The 25,988-nt window shown below is 42.2% G+C and overlaps 1 protein-coding gene across 1 annotated transcript in view; it reads left to right on the top strand.

The window, feature by feature from the left end:
• The window catches only part of Antxr1 (ANTXR cell adhesion molecule 1), a 228,451-nt gene that overhangs the window by 115,459 nt on the left and 87,004 nt on the right, over positions 1–25,988 (top strand). The window contains exon 13 of the mRNA XM_027934509.2: positions 17,392–17,487. Within this exon, the coding sequence (XP_027790310.1) occupies positions 17,392–17,487 (96 nt within the window). The remainder of the gene's footprint in view (positions 1–17,391; positions 17,488–25,988) is intronic.

The raw sequence follows: 25,988 nt of genomic DNA on the forward strand, positions 1-25,988 counted from the left end.
TGGAGTCCAGTGTTATGGGAAACAGACCAGTGGAGAAGCAGCAAGCAGCCCTCAGAGAGGAGGAGAACTCCAAACTTTATTTTATGCGCCCAGAGGAGAACAAACTCCAAATTCTGAGCCCTTACCCACAGTCTCTCACAACATTTGTATGTGATTTAGTGTCATCTTAGACCCATCCTATCATTGGTTTCATTTGTCTGTTTGTTTTAAATTCCGAATCTATGTGACCATGACTGAAGGCCTTGTGTTTGTAGGGGGTGTCTCTAACATAAAGTATGTTTACAGAAACAGATAAGAAGAAACACTCTTTTCATAGGCATTGGTTAACTCTCTAGCCTTGCAAACCTGGCATAGGGGTGTTTGTATTTCAAGAGGGAGTACTTAGACTCCTAGAGACAGTTATTTACAATCCAAAAGGTAAGGACCTGTGGTTAATTAGAAGAGGAGGGGAACTGACCCTTTTCCCAGGCATTGGTTTCTTACCATAACATTTTTATAATTTCATTTTATAATCAGGTTTGATTTTGCCATCACACCAACTTTGTAAATTATTTATTATGTAAATCCAAGAAGTAGAATAGGCTGAGAGGCACAATTTTTCTCACTCAGTATTTTTAAAGTCAGTTCGTTCGTTCTTTCTTTCTTTCTTTCTTTCTTTCTTTCTTTCTTTCTTTCTTTCTCTTTCCTCCCTTCCTTCCTCCCTCCCTCCCTTTCTTTCTTTCTTTCCTCCCTTCCTTCCTCCCTCCCTTCCTTTCTTTCTTTCTTTCTTTCTTCCCAGGCCTTTACATATGCTAGGCAAACGCTCTATCACTGAGCTACATCCCCAGCTCTTTTATTTTTTTCTGAGACAGGGTCTCATTAAATTGCCCAGATTGGCCTTGAACTTGTGATCCTCCTGCCTCAACCCCTTGTAGCTGGGATTACGGGCTTGCACCACCACATCCAACTTAAAAAGTCCTTTCTATCTGGCAGCTTCAGGGGGTAGTGAGCTCCCTGTCCTCCCTATTCTCACAACTTGGCAGAACTATGTAAAGGGCATTCATGCATCAGATAGGTGATCTAACTAGAAAAGCTTTCAGACTGATTCCAGTGCTGAGAGTCTGTGATTGCAGATCTAAGAGTATGTCAGTAAAGGAGCAGGGTAAATATTATCAGTCCTCCAGAGTATAACCAATGAATTTGGCATTTACATTTTGAAAATAAATATGAGAGACCTTTGTTGGTGTTATTGGAGGCAGTTGCTCGTAGTGGTATTCAGATTGGCCAACTTCTACCTAATACAAGCGAGATCACATTTCAGACCAGAGTGACTGAAACTCCTCCTGAGAATAATCTATTTTCAAGTAACCTGAAAACATAGCCTTTCATTAACAAACAGTCGGTACAACAGTCACAAATCATTCTCCTCTATTTTTTTAGCCAGTCTCAGTAGAACCATAGAGAATTCAAATTAAAAAAAATAAAAAAAACAATGTCCTAGTATTTTTTATTATTGTTATCTTAACAAGATAGCCTGTGGTTTCATGTACTGTCATTGAAAAGGGCAAAAGACCACAGAAATATCAGAATGCAGAACTCAGATCTCAAATATTGTTTATGAACTGGAATAAAAACAGTTTGCCAACATCTCTATTTTGATAACCCTTGTGTGCATAAAAATATCTTTTAAACATATTTTGGAGGATTCATGCTGATTTGTTTTTCTTGGATATTTGAGAAATTGACTTTTCAATATTTTTATCACTAAGTATTTTAAAGAATGTTTGCCCTAAGTTTGAAATTTCCTTGTTTTGAGAGTAAATGAGAAAAAAAATGCTTTTCTGAAACTAAGCTCTAGAAAACCCTGAAATAAGAATATAGTAATATGGTAGAAAAGTGAAATCCGTAAGCAAAATAAATGTAATAGAACAAACTCTGGTGTTAAAAAACACAGATTGACAGATTGTGTTTTAAAAATATTCAGCTATATGCTATTTACAATAAAATATATATTCAATAAAATATTAAGAAAACCTAAAGATTGAAAATAAAAATGTGAGAAAAGTTGTACCCATTAAATATGAAGAAAAGAAAGCTAGTGTGAGTATATTAATATGGATAGAGTAAACTTTATGGCAAAAAAAGAGAATTTTTGATAGAAAGAGAACCACTGTGTAATGTCAATAAGTACAGTTAACCTAGAAGTTATCATAATTCTAATTTTCACTAAATGGCATACCCTCAGAATAAGGAAAAAATTGAGACATGAAAAGAGAAATTGATAAATGCACCATCATGGAAGGAGATATACATACATCTCAGTAATTAATGGATCAGCCAGACAAAAGAATTTATAAAACATAAATGATTTGAATAATATAATTAAACATAATCTAGTACACACACAATCAGGATCAGCATAACACTCCAAAGCCTGGTGTTGCATAAAATGAGAGGCTGTATGTTAATGACAAAAAGGTCGTATTTCATCAATTCTAAGACACTTTTCCCCCCACATTTTAACATCTCTGAAATTGAGATGCCTCAGCTCATCAATAATGTATCACAATTTAAATGAGCAATGTTTTCTCCCCCTAATGACTCATAAAATAATGAGGCATCCTACCATGGACCAATCTGAAATCCAGTGAAATATTTTCTATCAATCTGTACTGTACCAAAAGTGAGGATAATGAAACATGTGCTAAACAGAACTGATTAGTCATTTCCTCTCCACACTCACCCCTACGCACAGTGGAAAGTAAGAACCTAGGTTGTCTCTCTTGGAGAATGGCTTACTGTCTATAGCAACTCTGCACCCAACAGAGAATACCAATTCCTTTTTAAGCACACTTTTATACTTTCATAAAAATAATTATGTACTTTTATAGGCCAAAGCCAAGTGTCAGCAAATATCAAGACAGCCCATACAGACCACATTCTGGAATGAAAACAAAAATTGAAAAGCAATAGCCAATCAAGTTATCAATCAATTTTAAAATCTTACATGTTTCAAAATTTCAAACACACATCCGAATCATTTATGGGTTAAAGTAAAATCATAATGTAAATGAAAAAATACACAGAACTGATCAACTACCAAGATGCTCTATACCAGAATTTAGTTAGGATGCAGCTAAAGTGGTTTCTGAGAGGGAAACTTATAGTTTTAAGTGGTTTTGTTAGAATAGAAGAAAAGTTGTAAGTCAATTAGCTAAACATAAATTTTGACCAGTCAGAGAAGAAGATGAGAAAATACCTTCAAAACACAGAAGGACAACAATAATAAAGTAAAAATAGAACAGAAAACAAGATAGAGAGGCAAGGAAGGAATTATTTGTTGAGCCTGAAGGAGATGAAACAGAATGACACATATCCAAAGAACTGTGTCATCGCTGGGCAAACTGGATGGGAAGATGAGCCACCTGCAGTGTTGCTACAGGTTAAGGGCAGTGCTGGAGGTCAGTAACCAAGGGAACCAGGAAGACACATGCCCACGGAGTTCATCCCTCCCCTACTCCTATGTCTCCCTTCTGAGGGAAGCATTGTATGTTGACATTTCATTTCCCCCATTTTTATCACCAAATAAAATTTACCAAATTACTATGAAACCCTTGATTGGTAAGGCTCTTTGTCCCTAGCACTCTCTAATTACTATGCTTCTTTTTAAAATTTTTATTTGTTCTACTTAGTTGTACATGACAGAAGAATGCATTTCCTTTCATCATACAAATGGAGTACAACATTTCAATTCTCTGATTGTACAAAATCTAGAGATGCACCATTTGTGCGATCATACATGTACCTAGGGTAATGATGTCCATCTCATTCCACCATCTTTCCTATCCTCCCCTCCCCACCCTCCACTTTGCTCAATCCAAAGTTCCTCCATTTTCCCCATGCCTCGCTCCCATGATAGATCAGCATCCACCAATCAGAGAATTTTGGGGGATTGGCTGACTTCACTTAGCATAATATTCTCAAACTCCGTCCATTTACCTGCAAATGCCATAATTTTATTCCCTTTCAATGCTGAGTAATATTCCATTGTGTAGATATACCACAGTTTCTTTATCCATTCATCTATTGATGGGCATCTAGGTTGTTTCCACAGTGTAAGTGTTGTGAATTAAGCTGCTATAAACATTGGCATGGCTATGTCATTATAATATACTGATTTTAAATCCTTTGAGTATAGATCAAGGAGTGGGATAGCTGGGTCAAATGGTGGTTCCATTCCAAGTTTTCTGAGGATTCTCCACACTGCTTTCCAAAGTGGTTACACCAATTTGCAGTCCCTCCAGCAATGTTTGATTGTATCTTTTTCCCCCATATCCTCTTCAACCCTCATTATTGATTGTATTCTTGATAATTGCCATTCTGGCTGGGATGAGATGAAATCTTAGAGTAGTTTTTATTTGCATTTCTCTAACTACTAAAGATGTTGAACACTTTTTCATATATTTGTTGATCACTGTATATCTTATGGGAAGTGTCTGTTCAGTTTCTTAGCCCATTTATTGATTGGGTTGTTGTTGTGGGGTTGTTTGTTTTTGGCATCATTTTTTGAGTTCTTTATATATCCTGGATATTAATGCTCTATCTGATGTACACGTGATAAAAATTTGTTCCCATACTGTAGGCTCTCTCTTTACCTCAATGATTGTTTCTTTTGCTGAGAAACAATTTTTTTTTTGCTAATCCATCCCATTTATTGATTCTTGATTTTATTTCTTGTGCTTTAAGACTCTTGTTAAGGAAGTCAGGGTCTAATCCGACATGATGAAGATTTGGGCCTACTTTTTCTTCTATTAGGTGCAGGGTCTCTGGTCTAATTCCTAGGTCCTTGATCCACTTTGAGTTGAGTTTTTGTGCATGGTGAGAGATAGAGATTTAGTTTTATTTTGCTACATATGGATTTCTAATTTTCCCAGCACCATTTATTAAGGAGGCTATCCTTTCCCCAATGTATGTTTTTGGTGCCTTTGTCTAGTATGAAATAACTGTATTTATGTGGATTGGTCTCTGTGTCTTCTATTCTGTACCTTTGGTCTACATGTCTATTTTGGAGCCAATACAATGACATTTTTGTTACTATTGCTCTGTAGTATAGTTTAAGGTCTGGCATTGTAATGGCTCCTGCTTTACTCTGTTTGCTAAAGGGTTGCTTTGGCTATCTGGGTCTCTTATTTTTCCAAATGAATTTCATGATTGCTTTTGCAAGTTCTGTGAAGAATGTTGTTGGGATTTTAATAGGAATTGCATTAAATCTGTATAGCAGGTTTGGTAGTATGGCCATTTTGACAATATTAACTCTGCCTAAGATCACATAATTACTATGCTTTGTAATGTATAGTTTATGGTTCTATTTTTTTCTGGTTTCTCACTATTTGGTATTACACATGTGTTTTCCATTCTAGATAGCCCCCTTTCTGATATGACAACTTAGGCTTCTGGGTGCTCCAATATCAGACGATCAAGCTCATATAAATTGTATCTAAAGTAAGAATTCCTAGCCTCTGAATAAGAACTTGAGAAAAAATATGTGTGCCCTGAGTACCCAGATTTTACTGAAGGACCAGCATGTCTGTGCGTGCCTGCTCCTGGGTTATCAAAGTCATTCCAAATGGTTGGGTCTTTGAGGCTAAGCCTTCTAGATTAGAAGCCCCTGCTAAGAAAGTAACTTGATTGGAGGAGTGCAAAATTGAAGGAGGATCCAATAAGTTTGGGAGCAGGATGAAAAAATAGGAAGAAAAAGGGGAAAGAGAAAAGAGAATAGGTAAGATTAACAGTTTGGCAAAAGGGACCAAAAACAATGAAAGCCTAAGAGCATCTTCTTTCTACCAACACTGAAATAATTGCCAACTATTTAAATAGTCCAAAACTGGCACAACCAGTGGACTAGACTATCACAGGATGGGAGGAGACCCATCCTGAACTAGACCATATTGTCCTACTTGGCAATGTCACATTGCACTAACTCCCAAGTTGCCCCAGGGTCATTATGTGTATTTTCTAATCAGGGTATTATTGGGGGAAAAAAATTTGCACTTTTTGTGTTTCCAAAAAGCAGGCAAACTCTTCCTTCTGGTCACTATAGCATGATTAAGTCCTAAGAAAATATATTAGCATTTTTCCTTTTACAAAACAGTTTTCTCACCTATGCATTAGGACAACAAAGAAATTCAAAAGTCAGTGATTTAATTTCTTTCTCTGCAAAACAAGGGTCAGTGCCACAAGCCATACATAGCTAGCATTCTTTTTCTGTCACTATGGTTGCTAGAACAGATGTTAGTTAACTCAGTGCCCAAAGCAGTGGCCTCAATGTTTTGTTTCCTTAAAAAAAAATTAACTTTAAAGCACTTGAATAAGTGACAACTAAAATATTCTTGGTATTCTTTTACACACAACCCAGCATCAGGAAAACTGCTTCCTTTGCAAGCTGGGGAAGTATGAAAGGTATAGTGAAGGCAATTTTATTTTACCTGCATCGTTCCAAATTCATGAACTTAGATAAAAGATCAACAAAGCTCAAGGTTCTTGAGATTATTTATAAAAGGTACAGACTTGGCCAAAACAGCTACAAAATACTGCTTATGATATTTGCACCTTGCAACTCTGGTAGGCCCTCACCCCACTGTCTTTAAAATGTGTATGTCACTGATCCTCAACAGATAAAAATGTGTGTAGAGGAGTTCATACTTCCCCACTTTACACAAAACTATGTCTGTCCCTATCTCTCTGCCTTTGATAACAGTTCATTTTCTTTCTGGAATACCCTTTCTTCTTTCCACCTACCCAATTTCACCATGGCCACAGGCCTGCCAAGTGCTGTTTGGACCCGCCCCGTGTCACAGGCCTGGACAAGCCTCTGAGCTCAGGCCCCGTAGATTGGCGAATCTTCCAGAGTTGACCTGCATCTGGCCTGCTCTGCTGTCTGAGCAAGCCCTGTACTTTGGTCATGACTATCCAGCTAGATAATGACCATGTTCAGGATTGAAAGCTGACTTTGTTCATTTTTCTGGATTTCCTTCTATTGAGTATGTGGCAGAAAATCAGTAGAAAATGATTTGTTGGTTTTCTGATACTCCATTATGCATTTTAAAGATGTTGCCTTTAAGAAAGTGACCATGGTCATCCCTGGTAAGCATCTACCCTTATGAGTATCACCCAAACCCACCCTATCAAATTCATAATCTAAAACAACAGCCAACAGTATATAGTGGGTGATGTTTACTTATCAGCAATAGGTAACAGTGATGCCGACTAACATCTGAAGGGCGATCAATAAGACTAATTGAACATATCTATTAAAGAAATAGCTATCTTAAAGGTAAGCAGGCAGATGACCATATTGAATGGGAAAAAATAAAAATTAACAATTGGCCTTCCTCATCCACTATCAACCTGAATATTGCTAAGTAACTTCTGTAATCCCATTTCAGTAGCTCACTCATAAGAACCAGGGCTTTCTGAGTAGTAACAGCATCTTGTCTGCATTATTCTCTGGTTTTGATTCACATTCTCTATGCATTTCATGGAAAGAAAGGAAAGTGCTAAATTAATCCAAGATTCCCTTTTTACACCCTTGTCATTGTAAGGGACATGCACTGTCATGACTGGGTCAGAGTGACAACAGTATCAAGACAATGTTGTAAAACCTTGATATAAGAGTGTTTTTCCATGGTAAGGGCCTCAGAGCTTGAGTCTGGAGGAATATGGCATTGATCCCACCCTAGCTGCACACCGGTGATGGCTTACCTAAGTTCTTCTTGGAATTACTCATATAGGGGACCAAGTATTAAGATGTACAGCAAACTAGAATTTACATGTCCAAATAATTTCTGCTCCTTCCAAGTATTTACCTTGGAAAGCTATATGCTTTCTCCAACAGCATGGTCGCTATTCCAACTATTTTCTGCATTCCTGCTTCACTGTTGCTGGAATTTGAAAGCATGGTATATCCTCCATAGGGGAATAAGGGAACATCATTATCATTTGACTTCAAAAACTCCTTAACTTGTGGAGGCCAGGTCTGGCAAGTGGTAGAGTATCCAATTGGGAACCTTCTTGATGAAAAAATATGTCTAAGAAGTTCTTAGATTTTCTTTTTTGTGTCCTGTAAATTGGTTTTAGAAACAGTAGGGTGGAGGAGGGGGGAAGTTCCATATTGCCTTGAGCAAAGGCTGCATCATTAGAGGGAGTCTCTAACCTCCTAAGCCACTAATTTGGAGGGAATTCAACTCATTTGCATGTGGGAGTTCTGTTACGTTCATTACATGAACAGCCTCATTACTTAATAGTCATGCTTTTTAGAAAAAAGTTCCACAAAGGCTGAGGTTATTCACATCTAATAGTTTTTTTTTTAGACTGCCCACTTGTTGGGCTGAGGGATCTAATAGCTTTAGTGTCTGTCAATCTTGTTGCCATCTCTTACCTCTTGGGTCGCAAGATTGAATCATAATGTTTAATTGTGTTACCCTTGTGAATGTGTGATCAAATCTGATGAAAGCCATAAAGTTTACCATTAGAAAATCCACTAGGACTAGTGAGGGTCTTAAGAACCTGGATTTCTTGAATATGTAACCAAGAATCCCACACTAACACCAGAGCTTCAGTCACAATTAGCATGAAGTTGCTCCCAGGAATCAAATTCATTTACCTGGTCCAAGCCTGGATACATCACTGGAAACTTGGGTTAGACAAAGAAGCAAGAAGAGAATGGGAAGGGGGGTCCCATGGATTGAAGGATGGTAATACACAAGGATATTTACATGTTTTCTCATGAAACCACAGAATCAATCCCAGAAAGAACTGGGTTGTCTCAATTTCACATTTGTAGAGAACAGGAAAGTTGAGAGGTTGGATAACTTATCAAAGTCCACATATTCACAAGTGGAAATATTAAGATACAGATTATCTTTTTCTGGTTCCAGAGCCCAATCTCTTTGCAATGAGGTTGGTGCACCTGTTTCTAGCAATGGTGCCCCGGAGGGGAGCAGCTTCAGGCAATATTAGCTCTGGTAACATTTCTGCCACCCACTAGCTGTGGGAGGCATTAGCCTGCTAAATTCTCATTTCCCTCAAACTGATTGTTAAACCCCTGCTTATTAAGTCATTTTGTTTGAAACACTATACTATGTCTGAAAGGTTCAAATATGAGTAAAGCAGATACATGTGTTTAAAGGACTCATAGTGGAAGAGACAAGAACATAATGATATAATTTTCATAAGCTATAGTAGAAGCTAAGTCAGAGATAGAGATAGAATTAGGATAAAATAAGAGAAGAGCACAAACTCAGAATTCAGTGGTGATGTTTGCCCTGTGTGTTCTCCACGTGGCTATAAGGTCTGTGGTTGCAGAAACCATGTCCATCCTTCATGCCATTGCTATTTAGTGTGTAGAGAGCTCCTAGCACATAGTAGGTGCCATAAATGTTAGGTATGAATGAATTAGTTGGTGTCTCAGCTAAGACTTGAAAGATAAAAAAGTTATGCAAGTAATGAAAGTTAGGATATTGGGAAGAACATCAGAGAAGGCAAGCAGTATAAAGTTCCGTCAGAGCACAAAACTCAAAGAGGGAGATGGTGAGAGGCAGTTAGAGAAATAAGAGAGGCCTTATGTGGACGTAGGACCCAATATCTTATACCTAGTAGGTCCATGTATGGATTCAGGGATTGTATGGACCCTCTGAAATTGTCATAAAAAAATGTGAGCTTGTATGTACATGTGAATGTGTACTTTTCTGAGGAAAGAGATGTATCATTGTCACCAAATTCCCAAATGTTGAGAATTTTTGTAGGCAATGAAGAGCTGATAAAGAGTTCAAGTTATCAAAATCACATTTAAAGCGACTGACTTTAACTGCAATGTAGAGGATAGAATTAGTGGTAAGAAGACTGAAGTGGAAGAAACCAGTAAAGAGATCGTTGCAACTATGTATGAAAGGAATAATGAGATTCTAAACCTGACCCATGAGACTGGAGATGAAGTAGACAGAGGCAGATTTAGAGAAGTATCTAGGTCAGAGAAGCAAGACATACTGATGGAGGTTATGACCCTGGAGAAGAAAGAACGGGGGAACAAAAAGAAAAGTCAGATTCATTTCCAGATTTCCAATGAGGGTTGCTAAGTAGTACCATTAAATGAGAGGATGAGAACAAAAAGGTTTATGAGGGAAAACATGAGCTCAATGTGAACTGTTAGTGTGAGATCTCACCAGGGCCTGGAATAGGGAGAGATCTAGATTGAGAATAAAGATTTAAGTAATCAGTGTCTCGACGAGAGGAAATGAGGCAGACCGTGGAGAGGGTTAGAAAGAAACACAGCCCCTGACCAAGGATGGACCCGTGGGTGGCACAACACTGTGAATAGACTTAAGGCTGCTGAATGAAGACTTAAAAATCACACACACACACACACATACACACACACAATTTTATTTTTTTTATTTATTTTTTTTATTTTTTATTGTTGGTTGTTCAAAACATTACAAATTTCTTGACATATCATATTCCACACTTTGATTCAAGTGGGTTATGAACTCCCACCTTCACCCCATACACAGATTGCAGAATCACATCAGTTACACATCCATTGATTTACATATTGCCAAACTAGTGTCTGTTGTGCTCCACTGCCTTTCCCATCCTCCACCATCCCCCCTCCCCTCCTCTCCCCTCCCCTCCCCTCCTCTCTCTGTACCCCCTCCACTGTATAACCCTGAGGGTCTCCTTCCATTTCCATGCAATTTCCCTTCTCTCTCCCTTTCCCTCCCACCGCTCATCCCTGTTTAATGTTAATCTTCTTCTCCTGCTCTTCGTCCCTACTCTGTTCTTAGTTACTCTCCTTATATCAAAGAAGACATTTGGCATTTGTTTTTTAGGGATTGGCTAGCTTCACTTAGCATAATCTGCTCTAATGCCATCCATTTCCCTGCAAATTCTATGATTTTGTCATTTTTTAATGCAGAGTAATACTCCATTGTGTATAAATGCCACATTTTTTTTATCCATTCGTCTATTGAAGGGCATCTAGGTTGGTTCCACAGTCTTGCTATTGTGAATTGTGCTGCTATGAACATCGATGTAGCAGTGTCCCTGTAGCATGCTCTTTTTAGGTCTTTAGGGAATAGACCAAGAAGGGGAATAGCTGGGTCAAATGGTGGCTCCATTCCCAGCTTTCCAAGAAATCTCCATATTGCTTTCCAAATTGGCTGCACCAATTTGCAGTCCCACCAGCAATGTACAAGTGTACCCTTTTCCCCACATCCTCGCCAGCACTTGTTGTTGTTTGACTTCCTAATGGCTGCCAATCTTACTGGAGTGAGATGGTATCTTAGGGTGGTTTTGATTTGCATTTCTCTGACAGCTAGAGATGGAACACACACACAATTTTAAAGTGGAAAAATTAAAAAAAAAATGATGGCTACTGACATTTAAGGGGCCTGGTACCAGGAGAAGCCCCTAAGGAAGGTGGAAAGGAATAATCACATAGGAAGGGGGGTGGGGGTCCAGAAAGGACTGTCACAGATGCCAGGGGAATAGGATTGCAATAAAATGCAGGGTGGGGTGGGTGGGTAAGTTAGATAATCGCTAAGGTGGCTTCCAGGAATAACAGTCAGAATATATAAGCTCTGAGAGAGAATAATTTTGGTCTCCAAGCTTGCCCATCCAGAACTTCTCAGCAGCAATAAAATGACTTAAATTTCACCTTTCAAAATAAAACTTGCCCGTGCTCTGCCAGTTTTGTCTGGGCAGGAAACAGAGCTCAGAGCAGCTGCTTCGGATGGGTCTAAATTCCACTTCAGAGCACTGGAATGTGACACCTCCTAAGCACCAGCCTTGGCCTTGAGGGGGGGGCAGTTACTCAGGCTCCAGCCTCCCTCAGCTCAGCTGCCACATCCTCCAACTCCCTCTGCTCCCAGGGTCTCTCCTTGGAGCCTAGTCTGTGATCTCTGCCCCTGTCCCTCTCACAAGCCATTGCTGAAGTCACAAGGAAGACAGACCAGCACTGGCCTGGCTGCAAGTTCTCTTTCCCTTGGGGGCTCCCAATGGTGCTTCAAAGACAACTTCACCTTGTTCTAGAAAACTAGGGAATGCAAGGAAGGGGAGAGGAAGCCCCACATTATCTGCCACGTCCCCGGGTGCCCGCGGAGGGGAGAATCCAAAGCAGCGGCATCGCCAGCTCTTGAGAGCGCTCATGGATCATCAGCTATTTTCCTGTCATACTCCGGCCAAGACTGGCTAATATCCCTTCAATGTGGCAGAATAAACCCTACTAATTCATCCTTTCATGTTAAATATTTGCAAGACAGTACATGCATATGAAAGCATCCAACTGGCCTCTGTACTTCAGTGTGAATACTGAGAATCTGTCCAAGCTAGACCCCAAAACTATGACAAACCCAGCGCCCTGCCAGCCAAGGCTCTGAGAGTCCCTTTATTAATAGATGGAGCATACTGCTGCTGTCAAAATGTAAATGTTACACTTACCAGGACTCATTCTGGACACCCCAGGGGTGGTGGGGGTGGGTATCACCATAGTGGGAGCAATAAAACGTGTCTCTTCCCTGCCCGGATTCTGAATAAACTGAGACACGAGGCCAAAATATGATATATGAAAGCATCAGTGTTGTCTTTATGACTGAGCTGAAGACCTTGGCAGAGTGTGGCAGCAAATGGCTAGAAACTGGAGCCCAGAATTAAATAGATTTACCAGCTCATCACAGGTCTGGGGCCTGGCCAGGAAGATACATGGCCAGGGGCCAAGTTTCTGGGAGATGATTAGCTTCAGCTTTAGGGACCCTCATCTGAACAGGCCCTTCTAGGCCTTTCTAAGGCCCTGGGAGGAACCCTAATAATTTTGCTTTTGTATTGTAATGTTATTTTTCTTTAAGAGGTTCTTCATCCCCCACCCCCAAATTGTGTAAGCATCAGGCCTCGTAAAACCTTGCCTGGGGTAACTGAGGACAACCCTTCCTGTGGATTTCAGGCTCCCCAGAAAGAAAGGACAGAGCTCATCCCAACATACCCAGTTTACTCTTTCCTTATTTACTGAATGAGTAAAGAGGAAGAGACAGGCCTGGAGTCAGACACACTTTGTGCCCCAACATAGAAAGAAGCATCAGGAGCGAGCGAGAGAGGTGCCCTTCTTGACGGACAGTTCTTCAAGCCCAGCAGGACAGTCACTTGACTATACCCCATGCCATGGGCATTAGGTAGAACCCAGTGCAAGTCCAACGTAGGATTTCATAAAGTTTCTTTACGTTGGTTGAACTCCCCCTGGTCTCCCGCTAATTCCTCTCCATTTTATGCTCCTCCCTTTTCCATGGCAACCCCCAAAACAAAACAGAACAGAGCAGCAGTGTCTGAGTTTATATCATCCAAGGCCTGGCTCTCTCCTATCATGTTGCAAACAAGCCCAGACGGGATTCCTCACCCCCATCCCCTGCCATGTGTCAGAAATCCAGAATCCCTAGATTCCACCAACCAAGTAGGAGAAGTCTTTGTTATGCAAGTTTCCAAATCTATACCTTTGAGAACAATGCCCTCCTTGTCTTCAAAGTAATGTCCTCCTTTCAGGATCTGGGAACAGAAGGAATTCAAGAAAGCCATGAGGCAGGGATTTGGCTATTCAAGGGAGGAGCAGGGCTGAGCATATTGTGCCCTGGAATTTTTTTTTTTTTTTTTTTTGCATATCAGGGATTGAACTCAGGGGCACAAAACCACTGAGCCACATCCCCAGCCCTAATTTGTATTTTATTTAGAGACAAGGTCTCACTGAGTTGTTTTAGCACCTCACTTTTGCTGGGTGTGGCTTTGAACTTGTGATCCTCCTGTCCCAAGTCACTGGGATTACCACACCCTCTCCTATGAGGCTTTTTAAATGAAACTCATCTAATTAAAGAGGATGCAAAGAAAGCACTGAGCACAGATGGAAATGTGACTCCTAAGGGGCAGACCAAACATGGCTGGAGAAATGCCACACATCACTTTGCCTAAAACCAGGAACTTTTCTCCAGGTGTGGTTAGCTACTGTTAGTGAAGCCAGTACTGAGTGATTTCATAAAAGGCAGGTGCTCAGGAATGACACTGTAAAATGCCATCCCTAAAGACTTGGGTGTATTAGCAACAGCCTCCTGCCTGTCCTTAGACCCCCTGATCCTTCCCTCCTCGAGTTTTATTCCTCTTCAGTATAGACAGCAGTGCCCCAGTGCTCAAGGGTTCCCCTTGACTCAGGATAGAAGCCACATTGGGCTTGCAGGGCCTGTCACAGCAGGGATTCCCCCTCCTTTCTTGCTGCAGACTCCATGGACCTTCTCTGCAATTCCCCCACCCCATACCTGCCTGACCCCAGAGCTTTGTGCCTGCCCTTCTGTGCAGGAATGCCAGCTTCTCCTGTGCCTGCAGGCAGCAGCTTCTTGGAGTGTCACCTCCTCTGCAAAGTGCTAGTTCCCAGGCGCTGTTCTTCAGCACTTGGCTATTTTCTAACAGCGATACTCTGCTGGTTAAACAAGGAACCAAGTTGCCCACATTTAAATTCTGGCTTCTCTGTGAGGCTTTGGACACGTTTTCCCACTCCTCCTTGCCTAAGTATTTAAATAAAATTATTGAACTCAAAATAAAATGAACTGACATATGGAAAGCATGTTAGTACACAGAAAAAATAATCACTGCACATAGTAAGTGCTCCATAAGTATTAGCTATACTAATGACAGTTATTATCATTATTGTTATCTCACCAGAATGTAAGCTCTTCAAGAAAAGAACCTAGCCCAGTAGCACCCACCTGTAATCCCAGCAATTCAAGAGGCTATTTTACCCCCCAGGGCCTCCTTCTCTGCACCTTGCCCCTTTCTAAGCCCTCCACTGCAGCCAGGCAGAACTGTGGCTCCTGAGAGGCAGACCAGAGGTGGCCAAAGAAAAGCCAGCCAGCCTCATTTTGTGCAAATCTGAGAAATCCCCCACTGTGTCCCTTCCCAGCACCTCAGTGGGTGTGTCCCTCATCTTTGCCACTCACGGGGAAACTTCTCCTTCCACAAGGATATAAACACATGTCCTCACAATTTCTTTCTCTGAAATGAAAAAATAGAATATGGAAATTGTGTGTGATATGAATAAATTACATGCCAAGTCTGGATAAAAGGCTACTTGTTTTATAAGTTTCTCAGTGGCCAGAACCACTCCGTTTTGCAGGTAAGGAAAATGGAGACTCAGTGACAACCGGTGACTTCCTCAAGTCCCTCCGCATACCACTTGGGATATATTGACAGGTTTATGCCCACATTTATATTCCAAGTGCAAACAGATTTATGATCTGAGATGCCCACAGTATTCATTGTCCAGAGAAGCAGAGGGAGAGAAAATCACAGCCCAGTGTTTGATAGGATGGCTTACATCAGATTGCCCAGATGTTTCTGTCTTCATCTTACTTATGTTTTATCCTCACTGGTGCCACGAGGCAGATGAGGTTTATTATCTCCATTTAATGGAAAGTAGAACCAGAGATCAGGAGGATTGTCCTTGACTAATAATAAGTTTAGAAAAAACATGTGATTTCTTCCCGTCACCACCAAGAGCTCATGTTATGATGTGACAGAGACAGAGAATCCACCCTACCATGGTTGTGTCCACCCGTCTGGCCCCCGTGCACTCTTCCCACCCCTGCCTCAGCCCAGCACTGCACCTGTGCTTCCAAGACTGTGGCTCCCTCGGGGGCAATCTGGCCTTCCCAAACCTTGGCTTCTTGCTTGGGACTGGGGGTGTTGAATTCCCTGGCTTTTCAGTCAAAGACATTCCAGAGAATTCCAGGGAGTCAGAGCTGCCTTTAAACCTCTTCCAGTAGCCCCTGATGAGCATTCAAGTGGGAGGGACTCACCTCCAGCTCTGCCCTTCAATCTGCTCTGTTACCCTGGAAAGACCACCCAACCTCCCTTCTCTGTAAGTGGGGCAGGGCCATAGCTTCGAGAATCTGTGAACAGGCTCCCCTAGAGGCACTGAAAATCATGGGTGTCCTTTCAGGAAGGTCACCAGCTTCCGTCCTCCTAAGCCCATCTCTGGACTGGATAGATCCACTGACCTGGATAAGAATCCCTGGACTCAGTGAGCTCTGACACCAGAATGGGCACCGGATTTTTAAAGAGGAATTGCAGTAATTTTGTTTGCTCATTATGATATGATAAAAGAGGAAGAAAGAAAATACAGGTTTTCAAAAAAGAATTAAATTATCATAAAGTTACTCTTAATGAAACTACTGCTAATACATGAGTAAATATCAGTAAACTACCAGTGAAAGATTCAGTAAACAGTTTGTCTGTCCTCTGACTCTTGACCCATATATACAGAAATTCCCTCCTTATTCCAGGAATGTTTTCCCATTACATTTAAATATTGTTTCACAAAATAGTGGTGACATAGTACCTGATTTCAATGGTAATTCTATAATGCATTATTTAGCCTTCCCAAATTGTTAAACATTTGTGTTCTTTTCCTCTTTTATTAGTATTATTATTTGTACAAACATCCGTATTTTCTTAGGCCAAAAGTCAAACTGCCAGTTTTACTCAGGACACTTTTGATACCCTAATGATGTGTCCCTAGGCCCCCTCCCCAGAGAGCTGTGCCCATTTGTGCTCTCAGTTGCTGGTAGGGAGGGAACGTGGAGGAAACTTAGACCTGGGATCTCAAGTGGCTTCCTTGAATCAGCAGCCTACAATGCTGATGCACAAAGGAACTTCTGTTTGCAAATGTTAACCACCATCTGAGCCACAGCAACCCTGTCTATTTTCAGACTAGCCTAGGCATGCTTGGAGATGGGTGAAGTTGTTCTCGAGTGTCTCCCTCCCTCCCGCCGTTGCCCTGACAGCACTTGATCTGACTCAGCCACCCCACCCTCACCTCCCAGGTTCAGCTGCAGTTGCCCTCCTCCACTCCCAGCATCTCAACGTGGGGCTCAAGGCCTTCCATCCATGGCCTTGGGAGTCTGCTACATGATCTGTGTGACTCGGATTGGGGGAGAAGGCAGAATCCTGAGTAGGACTGTCTGAGTCTGCCCAGATAGTGGCTAGAACATCAGTCTCAGTGAGCTGGGGGCTGTCAGTGGACAGGGAATAAGCTCCAGGGACAGAGGGCAGTGGGAGGCCATCTCGGTGCCCTGTAAGGTTACAATTCTTACTTAAAGAGAAGAGCAGGGCCTTCCTGAAAAGTCAAATCCATTTCACTTAAAAATTGGCTAAACCGAGTATGTTATGATGCTATTCACCCAACACGCTGGGCAGAGTTTCAGCCTTGATCTTGGCAAACTGAGAGCTTCTCTGGGCCTCAGCTCTGCCCTTGGTAGTGGGAATTTGGGGAGGGAAGACCTCCCTGTGGTCCATCCTCTCCTGACCGCCTTTCTCTTGGCCCCACAGTCGGACGGCTCCATCCTGGCGATTGCCCTGCTGATTCTGTTCCTGCTCTTGGCTCTGGCGCTGCTTTGGTGGTTCTGGCCCCTTTGCTGCACTGTGGTAAGTACCCCAACCTCGGGTCATGCAAGGCAACAGTGACATGAAGTCCCCAGGGCCACCAGTAGGGAGAAAAGGATCAAGAACTATAGCAGTGGGGAACAAATCTTACATATTTTATACAACTTGTGCAAAATCAACATAAACTGTCATTGATCAGTGGAACCACGAGTCATGAGTAGTCAATGTGGGTTGGGGTGTGAGCTGCCCTTAGGCTCAGCCCTTGGTAGGGCTGCTGGAGGGGCCACTGTAGGTCTGGTGCTTAGGAAAGATCCACAGCACACACAAGATACCCTAAGTGATGAGTGTTATTGGACATGTAGTAAATATACAGTATATGCATGTGTGTGCATGATGCACGTGTGTACGCGCACACATACACACACACACACACACACACACACACACATGTTGAGTTGCCTGAATTGATACTCTTCCAAAACCACCATGATCTTAGCATGTATTCTGTCTATCTGAGGGAGTGTCTCAGTGCCTCTTCATTTTTTACAATCAAGAGAGGCACCCAGCAAGGCACAGAGGCACTCTCCATAATCTAGTGACTCAGGAGGCTGAGGCAGGAGGATTGCAAGTTCAAAGCCAGCCTCAGCAACCTAGCAACTCAGCGAGACCCTGTCTCAAAATAAAATATAAAAAAGGGATGGGGTTTTGACTCAGTGGTTAAGCACCCCTGGATTCAATCCCCAGTACCAAAAATAAATAAAGAAAAAAGAAAAAAGAAGAGAGGCACCCATCTTTATTTCATTAACTTTAGCTTACATTTATAGGGCACCCCTCCTGTCTCAGTACCACTGGTCCAAGCACTTTGGCTAAAAGATCAATAAGAACCTGCCTCCTCCCATCACTGTCACCTGGAGTCACCACGTGTCTCCAGCATCTCCCTAAATAGTTTAGTACCTGCAATAACCTGCCCTGTTGATTCAGTGCCAAAAAGATATATGTCTTGTCATCAGTTTCTATTTGGGGAGGGGTACCAGGGATTGAACTTAGGGCACTTGACCACTGAGCCACATCCCCAGCCCTATTTTGTTTTTTATTTGGAGACAGGGTCTCACTGAGTTGCTTAGCGCCTCACTTTTGCTGAGGCTGGCTTTGAACTTGTGATCCTACCGTCTCAGCCCCCCCAGCTGCTGTGATTATAGGCATGTGCTACGGCACCCAGCTCTGGTCATCAGTTTCTATTCCCTGGTCCCTAGACTATAAAAAGCCCCCAAAAAATAATATCCAACTAAAGAGTAAAGTTCAAGCTCCAACACATCCAGTTCCACCTGTGTGCCCTGCAGGCCCGTGTGAATCGCGTGTGCGCTGTACAGTGAGTTGGAAGCAACCACCACTTGCTTGGCTGCCAGGGCATCTTCCGTTCAGTCCTGTATTTCAGTCCTTCCAGGCAGGGGCCAGCAGGGGAAATTAGACAGGGACCCTCTCCAGGACAGTGGCCTGTCCCGTTCTATCTCTGATACTCCAGCACGTAGCACACAGCATCAAGGACTCAGGTCAGTGGGCAGAACTGAGGTGAACTCAGACCACAGCCATGGAGAGCGCTGGACTTGAAAAGGAGGGGAAGATGCCTCCGAATGACATTTTAAAGAGGTGGCAAATAAATAAATGAGATGAGCAACCCAGCCAGCCAAGATGGGGACCATGTGGCAGGAACTCTGGAAAGGAATGACAAGGCAGACAGAACCTGTGTGTGCAGGGACAGACCCAGGACGGACCCAAGTCTCCAGTCAATTAGTACGATCCCGACGAGACTGATCTTCCCAAGATGTTAAACAGATTCTTGCCACAGCAGCTCCAAGAGTTAAATGAAGTTTTAAATTCTTAAAGCCTACAACCATGTTATTTTGAGGATCAAAAATCTCCATGAGTCAGCCAGAACCCTTTCTATGATGATTCAAAAACATTCTGAAGGAAAAAAAAAATCTTGCTGCAAACTCTTAAAGAAGCAGGTGGACAGGGATAGTGGCAGCAATCAGGGAACACCAGGACATCTATTAGAATACTGTTCACCTTTGATTTTTACAGTCACCTCTTAGGTGGGGACAGCTGGGAACAATAGGATAGCCTAGCAGTGCTCCACCAGCTAGTGGCTGTTTTCTTGGGCAAGTTACTTAACCTCTCTGTGTCTCAGTTTCCTCTTTGGTATAACGAGGACAATAAAAGCCTGACCTCACAGGTAGATGGCAAAGATTAAAGAAGTTTATACATGTCATGCTTAGAAGCACCTAGCACAGAGCAAAGGTTGTGTATCATTATTATTATTAAAAAAATACTTGATAGTAGCCGGGCGCAGTGGCGCACGTCTGGATCCCAGCAGCTCGAGAGGCTGAGACAAGAAGATCACAAGTTCTAAGCCAGCCTCAGCAAAAGTGAGGTGCTAAGAAACTTAGTGAGACGCTGTCTCTAAATAAATACAAATTAGAGCTGGGGATGTGGCTCAGTGGTCAAGTGTCCCTGAATTCAATCCCTGATACAAAAAAAAAAAAAATACTTGGCTGAAATAGGAATCTATTTATGATGTATGGCATTCAACTTATATGGGTGGGAAATATTTCTCAAAGCAAACCTTTCATTATTGGAAGCAGTGTTACCCAAGGCCAGATTGTTTTGCAATTTTCAAAATATTTTTCAATGAATTTATCTGGTTAAGTCCCTGTTGCTTTGGAAAGCAGCCCAAATGTCTTAATGTGGTCTAGTTTTGTAAGTCCCTAAGGATTTCTTCATGAGGGAAGATCCTGGAGATTAATTTTCCTGTTTATAATGTCTATAAAACTGCCCCCACCTCCTATTTCTGAAAGCTGGCCTGGGCTCCAATGCTTGATGTGCCCCCAAAACTACTTGTTGATCCCTTGTCTCCTTGATGAGTGATGAGGTTCTGGGGGGGGCAGTCATGGGTTGTCGGAACGGGAGTAGGCAGGAGGGCAAGTATGAACCTCCCCCACGGCCCTGGTTCAGAAGATTCTGGAAAGTTTCTCTACCCTGAGTGACAGCCCTCCTCAGCAGTCCTCTGACTAACAGAGGACTGTTGTCTTTGTAAACAGGGGTCTCCAAACCTCCGTTACCCTCCCTGCCCCTCCACCAAGTATGAGAAATGCCCAGGATATGGCACCAAAACTACATCTTGGTGTTGCTGGCAAAGCAAAAAAAAGCAGGAAGACCCTGCAACTTGTGGGCTGCAGGCTGCATGAGGCCCGTCTCTCCCCTGCCGCAGTGTTCTCTTCAGGAGTCACCCCAAATATTTGACAGTCTGCAAGGCCCACCCCGAATGGGGCCAAACATTAACCCCTCAGTGGCTGGATATGGGAAAGGGATACAAAGTCCTGGGTGGCAGGGCAGATACTTTTAACTAACCATAAAGAGCATTTTTACATGCAGTGACCGGCATGACCAGACTAGGTGCAGTGGATACTGTCAGGCCTGCCCTCTGCCTTGGCATGCTTTCTGCTTCCTGCCCATCCTGTCTGGATGAAGTTGATGGAGGAGAGTGGCTGGTAGTTACTCCCCATCACATCTTCCTTCTCTTAAAGGACCCCACTCTCATCTGGGCTCTTAACTCCCAGCTGAATGGGACTTAGATTAACTTATTATCAGCATAGCTAAGTAGAGTCTATCAGAAGTAACTGATGGAAAGAGAGGGGAAATGACCCAGATTGAAACCTTCAGTACCTCCCAAATTGGCTATCAGTACCCTTCAGGGGTACCTTTGGCTTCTAAGAGCCCTACATTTAGTCACTGGCACACACACACACACATACACACATACACACACATACAAAAACCCACACTGAAAGCAAGAGAGGCAGTGGAGTAGGCACCCTCTGGGCTTAATTGAGTTTCCAAAATGAAAATTCATATGTCATTGTTCTACCCGAAACAAAGCCTCACCCCAGTTCCACAGGGGCTGTCGCCAGAGCTCCTCAGCTCATGCCAGGCCCACTCCATCTACTCACAAGTTAGAATCAATATTGTTGAAATCCCTAAATTGAACTTTTCAAAGAGGAAGAAAAGGAAATCTGAATAAGAAGAGGATCACGGAAGAAAGTTGAAATGTTTTAAAAGAGTGAATGTTATAAATAACTTAAGTATTTACAGAAAAAAAAAAGTCAGCAATGATTCAGTGAGAGTGGGCACTACCCTGTTCTAGAAAGTACAAGCTGTCCTGAGAGCTCACCTTCACCCAGCTGCCAGGGTGAGCCTGCAGCCCAGCCAGGCTGAAAGCTTGATGCACTCCACACAGGCAAACGCCTTCACACCCTGCCTCAGCAGGTAGTGAGACAGGGGCCAACTCTGCTTAGCCCTGGAGACTGACTCCTCCACATCAAAAATCTGGAGGAGGGAACCAGTGCCTCCTGGTCTCTCATCTACTGAGTCCCTGGAAACACTCCCAGGAACACCCTCAATTCCCTACCTCAGGGCCTGCCCATCCCTACACCCAGACTCACACAATTGTGTGTTTTCTCTTCGCTCCCAAGACACTGATCACCTTGGGAAAGAATTGCCCCTGGGTGCTGATGGGCCAGGACACCTTTACGAGGCCTTCAGCAAACCCCAAGCTCATGTTTGTGCTTTGTCCTGGGCAGAATCACCAACTCCCAGGACTTCAATTACTTGATGTGTTCACCCATCGCGGGCCTTGGCTCCAAAGGACCTGGCCACATTTTAGGGGCCCCGTGGACCTCTCCCATGTAGACATCTTGCCTAACATGTCCCAAACTAAATTCATCACCGTATCGCCTACACCTGCTCTTCAACCATGGAAGTGACACTAAGAGCTGCCCAGTGCAGAGTGATCACGGGTGCCTTCTGTCATGCCTCATCTGATCTCACTTAAGAGTCTTCTCTCACACCTCATCTTGCCCCTCACCTCCCTCCCTCTACTCCAACACATGTACAGTACCTAACACTGAGCAGTTGTTTATAACATCGTTGAGGAATGAATGAATGAATGAACGCCGTTGCCTTAGTCTAGGGTGCTCCCACTTGGGCTATTTCTTTCTAACTGCTCTTTCAGTCTTTCTCATCTTTACTATAGAGATTTTTCTTTAAAAGGAAAATCAGACCTTTTGTCCTACACACTCCCCTGTCCAAATCCTCTTGACTATTCAGTGGCTCCCAAATAAAGTTCCAACTCCTTGATGTGGCATGTGTAGGCTCTTCCTAACTGGTCCTACTTCTCCAGCCTGGCATGTCCTTTTTCCCTCCTGTGCATGGGACTACCTTAGCACTGTGCCTGCCCTTCATGGCCCTGATAATGCTGTTATAACTGTCTGCTTGTCTGTCTTCACCTGTCAAGGTGAAGCTGTTGGGAGTTAACACTGTAGATTCTCACTGCATAACATAGTGCCTCACTCAGAACGCTTGAATAAATCTTAGAATCTATTGAGAAGTTCAATTGAATGGAGGGTCATCTCCAGGCACACCCTTCTCTTTGGGGACATTGGCACATGCCATGTGCTTCTTTCCCATGATCTCTTGACTCATCGTGTTTTCTTCTGCTGAAATATTTTCATCTTTCTCTACTCTGTCAACAATTCCTCTTTCTTCAAAATCATCTCAATGATTACTCACTCCATCTCAGAGCTTGCAGCACACCTCCCCCACCCCAGGGAAAATTAGCTGCTGCCTCAGGTGGTTTCCTGAGCACCTTTATTCAAACCTATCTTAGAACATTTGTCTATCTTATCACAGTGTTCATATTTTATGTGTATTTCTGTAACTATACTGTGAACTCCTTCAGGAAAAAGGAAAATTAATCACAGAAAATAATTCTAAAATGGAGTATGGTGCTTAGTACATTATTTTTTTTCCCCAAACTATACTAAAAAGTTGACATCTTGGAGAAAAGTTTAGATACAAAAGAAACCCACACACAATTTGATGGAACTCTGTTGGATGGTGGTTTCTTGAGTGTTTGTATTGTTGTATTTCATAACCTACATATATGTTAAAGGCAATATTTATATGCATAAATATTTCATACAAAAGACATAACCTTCTTTAAGTCCTAGAAATATGCCCAGTATATTAGGAGGGTAATAGGTATATCAGGAATCTGAGTGAAAAGATCTTACTGTATTTTGTAAGATGAAAAATATGGAAACCAGTTGCACAACAGTTTGAATATACATAATGCTACTGAACTTACACTTAAAATAATAAGAGGCAAAGTTTATGTTTTGTGGTATTTTCTACAACTAAAAAGAAAAAAAAAATCCTGCTATAAGCTTGCAGTTCTTCAGCAACTAATTAAACCTCCATGCTGTGTAGATCAAATCAAGGCAACATATTTCTGTTCAAATAACAGCAAATATTTTCATTCAGTCTGTTAGGAGATGATCATGCACTCAGAATTTCTCCCTATGTAAACAAAATTCTGTTCCCTTTAATTTTCAATGACCTTGTAGGTATCTTATATACAGTTTTTAAAGAATTATGTAAAGGATCATGTTTAATTCACTTTATTGAACTTCAAGGATAGTTCAACAGATAAATCTATTAGGTATCTCCAATGGCAAATTGCAAGGGGAAAAATTAATTGAGCATTTGATATACCTTAAATTGAAGTAAAAAATAAAGTCCTCAAATAATGCTCTCCACACCTTGAAGCGTAACATTTAATTTATAGGGCCAGAAGACAACCAAGCCTAACATCACCAGGGGGATTTACCATCAGTTTGTTTAATTAAAACATGATTCATACAAGCAGCTCTTCATCCAGGCTAATAGTGCTTTCTTGATCCCCTTCCAGCTTCCACCCATTCCCATCTGGGCACTTTTTACTCTACAGCTTAAAAGATTAGTTCTCACTACACACAGCTTCTCCATAATCTGCCCTGCCCTCCCCTCTGGAGCTCTGCACCTCACATCCCCTACACCCAGTCCTTTCTCATCCCCACCTCTCCCTGATGGTTCCCCTCATTCCTGCTGAGCACCTTTCCACTTGCCTTATAACCCACTCTGTCCTCAGGGCTGCAGGTGCACTAGAAAGAAGCAAGCTGCTTGGAAGATGATAGTTTCCATTACCACATCTGCTTCTGTTAGTTAAAAGAATAGCAAACTCATTGGCAGTAGTTTCCCCCGTGTGAAAAATTAGAATATTGGCATCATGTCATCTCTACGGTTGTTTTCTTACTCTCTAACCTTCTGTAAGTGACTCTATTCCCCCTTCCTAGACTGTCTGGTCTGTGGTTCTCAAATATGGTCATATATTGAAATACCTGAGGGTACTATGGTGCAAATAAACATGGACAGTTTTTCCAAACTATGTCCACAGGACAGTAATACCTTGCAAAATATGGAACAGGTACACCGTAGAACAAGAGATAGTGAAACAGTAAGTTTGAAAGACACCATTAAACTAAGTTAAATAGTTATCTTTGTTGCAAGACTTCTCAGAGCCTTAAATAGGACAAGTTGCATTGTGAATCCCCAAACTTATTCTGATCCTGGAATTCTTCCTTGGCCTATCCCTACCCAACCTTCCAAATACTGACATCTGGAGGGACACTGGTATTCTACCAAATATATTTGGGAAACACACTCCTAGAGAATGTTGAAACAGCTGAAGTTCCTGGATTATGAGGAACTTCCAGCCTCTTTCCTGCCCTCCTCAGAGGCTGCACCAGTGCTAGCAAGCTTGAAAATACGTGAAACATCATCAACATATCCTCTTTCCCTGTGTTCCCTGCTCAGATCCCACTGGCACTGCTAGTGGCTGGAGTAACCCTGCCCATAACCCAGGTAGAGTCCAGAGGCTCCTCTGCCAAGCCTCAGGGGTTCTGAATTCATGGATTTATTCTATCATTTCACTTACTAAGTTTTGCAATGACACTGAATGTCATCTAATGGAGAATATGCATGCTATTCTTCTAAATTACCATGTAAGTCACTTAGGACTTATCAACTCACGTTAAAATTCCTGCCATGATTCTCACTTAAATATTGATGGCTTTTAAACAATCCCAGATTCATGGAGATAAGAGACCAAAAATTATTTGAAATTCGAATGCCAAATGGGAAAAAAAATTGAGCTCATTTCTTTGAAAACTTCTTGTACTTCATTCCAGATCAACACCCTTAGCACCAGCCTTTGGTAAACTTTTACAGTGTATAAGTACAAGCTTCAGGCAGAACTGGGACAGCACTGATGCCCGACGCCAGCTCAAACACTTGTGAGGTTTCCATTAAACTTCATCAGTCTGTATAGTGGGAAGATCCCTTCATCTCCCATCAGCTAGACTCTTGCCCTTCCTGAATGTCTTCCATATCACATTGCTCAATTTTCCTCGGTTTCTTGACTTTTATTAGAAGAATTTTTACCTGTAAGGCTTGGGAATCCAAGTGGAAGGCTAGAATATAAAAAGCAAGCATCTCTTTTATCTGTGATATTAAAGCCATTGGCAGATGGCTTTTCCATCTGAATTGGCATTTCTTTTACAAACTACTCTGTTCTGATGGCTTCTGCTCTTATAGAACCTACCTGGTAA

The sequence above is a fragment of the Marmota flaviventris genome, chromosome 14 (assembly GCF_047511675.1).
Source record: "Marmota flaviventris isolate mMarFla1 chromosome 14, mMarFla1.hap1, whole genome shotgun sequence".
Classification (NCBI taxonomy): domain Eukaryota; kingdom Metazoa; phylum Chordata; class Mammalia; order Rodentia; family Sciuridae; genus Marmota; species Marmota flaviventris.